Genomic DNA, 8,816 nt, shown 5'->3' on the forward strand with positions numbered 1-8,816 from the left:
TTTTACTCTGAGGGTTGTATTGACTTTGAATATCTGTTACTAACCCTAAATTACAAATTTTCAAACCATTTTAATTCTTTGGACATTATTTTAAAAAAAATTAAATTTTTTAAATCAACATTATTGTTGAATCTTTAATTTCACATGTACTATTCAATGACACAACAAGACCAGAGGCATATATTTGTCCCATCAACTCTAAAAGATAAAACATAAATTTAAGATATAAGATATGGTTTCATTAGAAACCTTACAAATAGAATTTGTTTTCTAATTCTGATCCAACAAGAATCCTATTGGAACTTTTATTTTTGGGCAAAGCAACCCTATTAGATACAAACATGATATACTCTTTAAGTTAGTGGGAAGAGCTCTCAAGCACTTTATTTCGAATCAGTTTCAAGCTAGATGGGTTCATGAATTTCAATCCTTTACTTAACTCCAATAGTTGATAAAGAAGGTAGCCATCTAAATCATTCACAGGCAAAAGAATCAGTTCTTTGCCTTAGAAAAATTTATAAAATAGAAAGAGTGACCAGCATTGATACTGATGTGTGCCTTTATCTTTTGAAAAATTAGATTCATATGATACTGTCTTATCAAAAATGAAAATCATAGGAAACTGAATATCTAATACAAATAGGTATATTCCATGGTGAACTATAAGTAATAAGAATATGAAATATTAATTAATTACTTGTTATGTATAAATTTTATGAATTGTGCAATCCAATCTAGAGTTGTGGCTTCTAAAATTTTGATGCATAATCATTAACAAAGAATGGTTTTGAAATTGAATTTGGTTTTTTGACATCTTTTGATGTATCAGTGGAATCAATTCAGACTTTTGACTAATAATTTTTGAAGAATAATCACCGAAAAAGAATCGTTCGACGATGAAATTTATGTTTTCGACGTCTTTTCATGCATAAACAGAATCAAATCAATCTATTTAGAGTCGTGACTTTCGAATTTCAAAAATAATCACCAACAAAGAAATATTTTGAAAGTCAATAAGAATTATTTATCCACTTGGGACACTACTTCATATGGAATTTATGGAGATCCAATGACATCCCCACACTAGAATTTGACTAGGCTTGAATTGCTGGTAGAGGATCGTATTTCTCTTATTTGAGCACTAACAAGATGGATTAGGGATAGGCGAATTGAAATCCTCTCCATTTAAGCTTTTCATCTGTTTAATCTGCCTAACTATCAAATGGTTAACACAAGGATGGGAATGATGAGAGCCGTCGCATGGAGAAGAATCACACATTTTGAAAACGGGTTGATTTCGTTTTAGTCTTCGTATCCAACGGTTGCCATCTTCCTCGTCTACATGTCATCCATCTGGTGGTCGAACAAACCAAAAGAACGAGAGACTTAGATAAAGAAAATCTAGATTCGAGATGGACCATACTTCTAAATGTATATAATGGAGAGATGTTGGAAGACAAAATCCTCCAAACTCAATTTGACTTGCATTCAAGAGCTCAACTCTCATAACAGTTGACTTAATATTGCTTATGTGGTCAACAACAGGGATTATTACCTTTTGCTCTTCTATCTAATAAAGGATCCACTAGCTGCTGGTGGATGCCACGCTGGCAGTAGAGCTACGCAGATCCGTGAAACACGGTTTTTTTTTGGAAAAAAAAAAGGGTTTTCTACTATAAAAAAAATAATTCCATCAAAACATTCCATGACTCTACCACGTGTATTTACCACATGTTACTGATACATGTGGGACCCACAACGCACTGAAGAGTCCCCAAAGCTCAGAGCTTACCCACAAACGCCACACACCATCCTTTCTCTCTTTATAACCACCCAAGCTCTCTCCTTCTTCCCCACACAAAGAAGCCCTCCCCTAACCTTCTTCTCTCTACTCTCTCTTCCTCTCTCTTCCTCCTCCACTTCCCTTTCTGGTTTGAACACACAGATATCAGCTAGAACAGCAATGGGTAGCATCGACTACATGTACCCAGCAACGAACCAGGTCGGCTGCTCTCATCGCGTAGAGGTTCCACCTTCACAACCCTTCTGCAAGTCACTCAAGAATTCTCTCAAGGAAACCTTCTTCCCTGATGACCCACTTAGGCAGTTCAAGAACCAACCATCAGCAAGAAAGTTTATTCTAGCTTTACAATACTTCTTACCCATGCTTGAATGGGCTCCTCGCTATACTTTCCAGTTCTTCAGAGCTGATCTTATTGCTGGAATCACAATTGCTAGCCTTGCTATTCCTCAGGGTATCAGTTATGCTAAGCTAGCTAATCTCCCACCCATACTTGGCTTATGTGAGTTCTTCCTCTCTAACAAGAGAACTAGCTAAAATTCCATTTCTACTAGTGTAATGGGTTGAATTTTAATGAGAAACTTTGAAATGGGTAATGCAGATTCAAGCTTTGTTCCTCCTTTGGTGTATGCCATGATGGGTAGTTCCAGAGATTTGGCGGTAGGAACTGTGGCTGTTGCTTCTCTGCTCACAGCTTCAATGTTGGGAAGAGAAGTGAATGCAATGGAGCAACCAAAGCTGTATCTGCATCTTGCTTTTACTGCTACATTCTTTGCTGGAGTTTTCCAAGCTGCTTTAGGATTCTTAAGGTACGTAGCTAGATAGCTAACTTAGGTGTAATATGAATAAAACAAAGAGTTTATAATATGATTGATCGATCTTGACATTTTTTTTGTCCTTTCAAGAAATAACTTTTGTATTTTTGTTCTAATTATTGTGTTTGATTCTCTGCAGGCTTGGGTTTATTGTTGATTTTCTTTCACATGCAGCCATAGTGGGGTTCATGGCTGGAGCAGCTACAGTTGTTTGTCTGCAACAGCTGAAAGGAATTCTGGGTTTGGTGCACTTCACTCATGGCACTGATCTTGTCTCTGTTATGCATTCCATCTTCACCCAAACACATCAGGTGATGAAAATAACCCTATTTCCTTTTTGTCCTCTTTCTTCCCTTGCTCTTAAAAGTTTCTCTTCATTTCTGCTAATTTTCTGCAACTATTCATTTCTAACTTTACTTTGTGTTGCAGTGGAGATGGGAGAGTGCTCTGCTGGGTTGTGTCTTCCTCTTCTTTCTCCTCCTCACCAGATACTTAGTAAGTAAAATTCAAGGACAATCATTTACTTCTCTTGATTCGCCAAGTTTTGATGAAACAATAAAAGTTGCAATAGAATAACAATGATTCGCAAAGTTCACTAAAATATTACCAAAAGACAGCCAAGTCTTTCCAAGTATGATTTGTCTTGTTACACCCACTTGTATGGTTGGTACTTGCTTCCCAAAAGGCTCCAACAACATCAATAATTATTTTACTTTTCAGAATGGGTTTTCCTCAAGAAATCAAATCAGATGGACATGAGTCTTCTTGATCCAAATTTAACAACTATATTTATTAGGGTTTCCCTCAAGGAACCCCTACTTTATCAGAATTGGCAAGTTGCCTCTAATCAAAGTTTAACATATAATAGATTAAAAGGCTTGACTCTTAACTCAATTCTACTAATTTTGAAACTTTTGGAACACTGATCACTTCTCTGACTATGTGATGTGATATTGATAATATGTTTTCTCTTTGCCTGGACATCTGCAGAGTAAGAGAAGACCAAAGTTCTTCTGGATATCAGCCATGGCACCATTGACATCTGTGATTCTTGGGAGTCTCCTTGTTTATCTGACCCATGCTGAAAAACATGGCGTTCAAGTGGTGAGCTTAGCATTCTTTAATTCCCACTCACAAGTCCCCACCCACTACAACCTCTTTCCCACTTTTTGGCGTTCATATCTTCTTTTCTTTTATTACTTTCTTGTAATACCATTTTGCCTCCATTTCTTACCTTTCTCATCAATAGTCAAATAAATTATTGCTATATTATTACAGATTGGACACTTGAAGAAAGGCTTGAACCCACCATCTTTGACTAGTTTGGAATTTGGGTCAGAGTATCTGATGCTAACCCTTAAAACTGGAATCATCACTGGTGTAATCGCTCTAGCTGTAAGTTTTTACCCCCTAGGTTATAATCCTTATATTCATGAACAGGATCTTCTTTCATTACATTCAACCAAGTCAATCAATTTTTTTTTGGGTAGAATCAATCAATTCTTTACTATACATAATAGGTGCGATCATACTAGCACTAATGCACTGGATACCATCAGAATACCAAAGTTAATAACGCATGGCCGGTTTGACACAGGAAGGGATTGCCGTGGGAAGGAGTTTTTCCATGTTTAAGAACTATCATATCGACGGTAACAAAGAGATGATTGCCTTTGGAATGATGAACATAGCTGGTTCTTTCACTTCATGCTACTTGACCACAGGTTAGTGTCCACACCAACATTACCAAACCGCCCTTCTCCCCTATCTTGTACAATTACCATTATGCCCTAACTGCTAGTGACTTAGTTACATTCATTTCAGAGTCAAGAGTGAATAGCTAATTATGGAGTTGGAAATATCATCAATTTCAGGTCCATTTTCGCGATCGGCGGTGAACTTCAATGCCGGGTGCAAGACTGCAGTTTCAAACATAGTAATGGCAACTGCAGTGATGATAACATTGTTGTTCCTAACACCATTGTTTCACTACACTCCCATTGTGGTGCTTGCTTCTATAATCATTGCAGCGATGCTCGGTTTAATTGATTACGAAGCTGCTCTCCATCTCTTGAAAGTTGACAAGTTCGACTTTGTTGTGTGCATGAGTGCATACATCGGAGTGGTCTTCGGCAGTGTCGAAATTGGCTTAATTATAGCGGTACGCATCAATCAAATTGATTATCACCATAACTCAAACACAAAGGGATATTAGCTTAGGCTCTATAAGGTAACAAAGAAACTGGTTCCAACGGCAGAAACATTATAAAGAGGAAATGAACTTGGGCTCAGGCCCATCAGGCCCAGACCATTTGTACTCTCTTTTATCAGTTTCATGACCTTTATTTTCTTACTTGCAGGTTGCAATATCTATGCTTAGGGTGCTTCTGTTCATAGCAAGGCCAAGAACATTAGTACTTGGAAACATCCCAAACTCAATGATATACCGAAACATCAATCAATACCCAGTTGCTAACAGTGTTCCAGGAGTTTTTATACTTCAAATTGAAGCTCCCATCTACTTTGCTAACTCAAGCTACTTAAGAGAGAGGTATACAATAAAAATCTAAAAATAAAACTTCAATACTGTCACTGTTCAAGAGCAACAAACACTGAGATTGTTAGTGGATTTTGACAAAATAGGATCTCAAGATGGATAGACGAGGAGGAAGAGAGGCTAAAAGCATCAGGAGAGAACAGTTTACAGTATGTCATACTAGACATGGGCCGTAAGTAGTCGAAATCCTAGACAAAATTGTGTATATATAACAGATGTTCTATACATAAAACCTAATAGAGTGCCTAAATATTTTTATGAACAGCTGTTGCTAGCATTGACACAAGTGGGATTAGCATGCTTGAAGAAGTTAAGAAGAACATGGACAGAAGAGGGCTTAAGGTATTGATGCTGTTAAGACTCTATTCGAGCTTACAAACTATTTGTTATGAACTTGATTTCATGGTGGAAAAGTAGGGAAAATGATTTGACTTACTTGGTTTGATGTTGATGGGTAATCACAGATGGTGTTGGCCAACCCTGGAAGTGAAGTGATGAAGAAGCTAGACAAGTCCAAGTTCTTGCAAAACTTGGGCCATGAGTGGATCTATTTAACAGTGGGAGAAGCTGTAGGAGCTTGTAACTTCATGCTTCATAGCTGCAAGTCAGGTTCTGTGACAATTGAAACAGCGCATGTGAATAATGTTTGAGTCAATGTTAATTCAGATTTGGATCCTATTATGTCTAGTTTGGCAAGCATAATCAGCAATACCAACCAATGATGAGGTGATATGCATGCGACACATATCACAAAATCAGGCCAACCAAAGATAAATCTTTGAAAAGTTTTTCTGTTCTGACCTTCTGTAACTAGAAGAATATGTAGCAGCTTGAGTGTAATAGTAAAAGGTTTATATGCTAGCACCAAATTTATGTTTTCTGTTCTCCTATACAACATGGAGATAAAAAAGACAGCATAGCATGGTCCTTTGACATCCAAGGATACAGAAGACAGATTTCTCATGGGTGCTCTTGATCTGATGGAAACATATGCCTGGGTTTAATGAAAAAAAGGAAGAAGAAGAAGATAACCAGGTAAAGTGATTGATGTTTGCACACTTATCTTTTTAAAACTTTTAGAATGAATCTCTCTAAACATTTGAGACTTCGAAACCTCAAATTTGGAGGAAGCCCCAGGTATTTCGATTGTCCATCCCCATACAGGACCGTGAGAATACGAGAGAACCATCGCTTGAATCTTATAAGAGTCATTGGGGTTGAAAGTGAGGGCTTGACTATAAGAAATTTGTCTTTATTGAACCTTGTAAGAGTATTAGAGTTGAAAGTGAGGCTAGACTCCTAAGCAGTACATATCATTTCTCCCTAGTTCTCTCAAGGTTATCTCAGGTCTGACCTAATTCTTCTAATTCCTTTCATTTGGGTTAAAATTATATTGCTTCTCCATATATGAGCATTTATAAACCTCAATTGAACGTAGCTATGCTACTTCAAACGACTTTCTAAAAATTTATTATTTATCAGAGTACTCCTAGACCAGCTCTAGTATGATTATTCTTTATCTTATCCATCCAACTTTTGTCATTCATTCATCTTAACATCTTCATTCTTGTTATATTAAGTTTATCTTTATGATTCTTTTTAATAGCCCAATATTCCATACCATATATCATAGTTAAGTTGTACGATGGTCCTATAGGATTTACCTTGAACTTTAAGGCAATGTATGTTTGCAAAGTATGAAGTGAGGTGAGAAAAAATAATATTTTTCATCAAATCCAAAGCATGGTTTGTTTAAGGGGACAAAGCTTGTTTGTTGACGTAGCATGTCAATTTTCCCATCACATCCCCTTTTAAAATGGATTTAATAAAACTATGTAAGACTTTAATTTTCATCTGGACCCCCTAAGGTTTGGTCTATGTCATTTTTAGTCCAAAAACGCTTTGCATCTACCTCCCCGTCGATAGAGTCAATTTACATTATCACTTGCTTGCCCTTATATTTTTTTAATTTAAATTTTTAGTTTTCTTTTAAGGGTTGACTTTTATTTAAATCGCCCTCCTTCCTTATCCGTTCCCAAATCCTTGTTTCCACCAATTCTAATCTTGCCCGATTGTTTTCGTTTCTCTCGCTTGTCTTTCTCCTGAGAATCTGCCTTGTTGGGGGTCGGTTGTCTTTTGTGTTTCCGCTACTTCCGTTTGGCGGGTTTTGCCTTTGGGTTGCTTGCTTTGCTTTGTTCTTCTGGGTTCCGCCACCGCTGTCCCTCCGTATTTTTCTCCGCTTTGTTCTTGGTTTATCCCGCCTTTCGTTCCGGTTCCTCTTCTCGGGTGCTTGCTTCCCCCTTTGTGTGCTGCCTGGTTTCCTCCGTCTTGTTGCTTGCTTTTTTCTTTTGTTACTGCGTGCTCCTCCTCCCCGTGGCTGCTCCTCGCTTCCTCCGCTCCTCCGGTGTTTTGGGTGTTGGCTGGCTCCTGGTTTTTTCCTGTTGGTTTTACTCTCCCTGGGTTCGTTGTGGGTGTTGGTTTGGGTCGGTTGGGGGGTCGTTTGTTTATGTTGCCCTTCTGTCTGCTAGAAGTGTATTTGTCTTTTGCTTTTTGTGGTTTGGTTGCGCCGGGCCGGTGTTACCCCAAAATAAAATAAAACTATGTAAGAAATATAACAGAAATGAAACCCACATTTGTACATTTTCCACAAAATCATTTTCTTTCCATTCTTATTTTCCACCCCATTATAAGTGTGTCCCACATGTTTATTTTTTCAACTCTTTTATCTATAAAACACACGATACCAAAAAGAATACGCCAATCATATAAGACTCCAAACACCCCTCTAGACTTCATCTATCATGTTTTAAGGCCTTAGCTTTACTCCAGAAAAAAGCAAAGAGAAGAAGAAGAATATAGAGGGGAAAGATATAAATAATGGGGAGAAAGGGATTCACTTGCAAATTCTCCTACTCATTAAAGAACATAGAGTTAATTGCACCAACACCCCAAAATAGAGGCCTTAAAACATTCGCCTCACTTTATATTTAAAAAACACAAACACCTCAAAATTGTGTTTTGATTGGACACATTAATCCAATTATCACTAACGACTATTAAATCACTAATTTTTTTTTCCTTCATTTTTTGTTATAGATATTTTAAGAATTGAAAGAAAATAAACAGTGATTTAATAGTTTTCAGTGACAAATTGAACTAATACATCCAATGATGATTCAATTTTATGATATCTGTATTTTTCAAATATAAAGTGGGGTATTAGTGCTTTAAGACTTCCATTTTAAGGTGCCAGTACAATTTGCTCAAAAGTATATAAGATGGAAAAGAATCATTACATTATTGACTTCACCCACCTGTTACAAAACCCCAGATTGAGAAGGATTTTCCAAATAAAAACAGATACCAATATGTCCCCCCCCCCCCCAAAGAAAAGAAAAAGAAAATTCTGGCAGAAAACCCCATGAGTCAAACAGACATGATCTTGCATATAACTTAGATTACCATGTCACACAAACTAATGGAGAGAAATCGTTTTGCCAACTCTGGATTCAGAACCTTGGGAATAGAACATAAGAAGGTTACATTCATCTCCTAGGGTATATTCCCTGCAGCAAAGAACTCGACCACCACTTGATAGGTCTTATTTTGTGACGCCTAGAAATTCTGGAAGAAAACCAAAGGG

The 8,816-nt window shown here is 37.2% G+C and overlaps 1 protein-coding gene across 1 annotated transcript; it reads left to right on the top strand.

Annotated features, from left to right (window-relative positions):
* The first annotated feature begins 1,873 nt into the window (after positions 1-1,873).
* On the top strand, positions 1,874-6,042 carry LOC149003394 (sulfate transporter 3.1-like). The gene is made up of 12 exons (XM_089137834.1): positions 1,874-2,303; positions 2,403-2,610; positions 2,756-2,927; positions 3,046-3,111; positions 3,607-3,720; positions 3,895-4,011; positions 4,214-4,340; positions 4,491-4,777; positions 4,977-5,167; positions 5,260-5,345; positions 5,439-5,515; positions 5,638-6,042. The coding sequence occupies exons 1-12, from the start codon at positions 1,964-1,966 to the stop codon at positions 5,821-5,823; spliced, it is 1,971 nt and encodes a 656-aa protein (XP_088993960.1). The 5' UTR covers positions 1,874-1,963; the 3' UTR covers positions 5,824-6,042.
* The last annotated feature ends 2,774 nt before the right edge of the window (positions 6,043-8,816 follow it).

Source organism: Hakea prostrata, chromosome 10, assembly GCF_041222555.1.
Source record: "Hakea prostrata isolate BN-2017 chromosome 10, UWA_Hpros_2, whole genome shotgun sequence".
NCBI classification, from domain to species: domain Eukaryota; kingdom Viridiplantae; phylum Streptophyta; class Magnoliopsida; order Proteales; family Proteaceae; genus Hakea; species Hakea prostrata.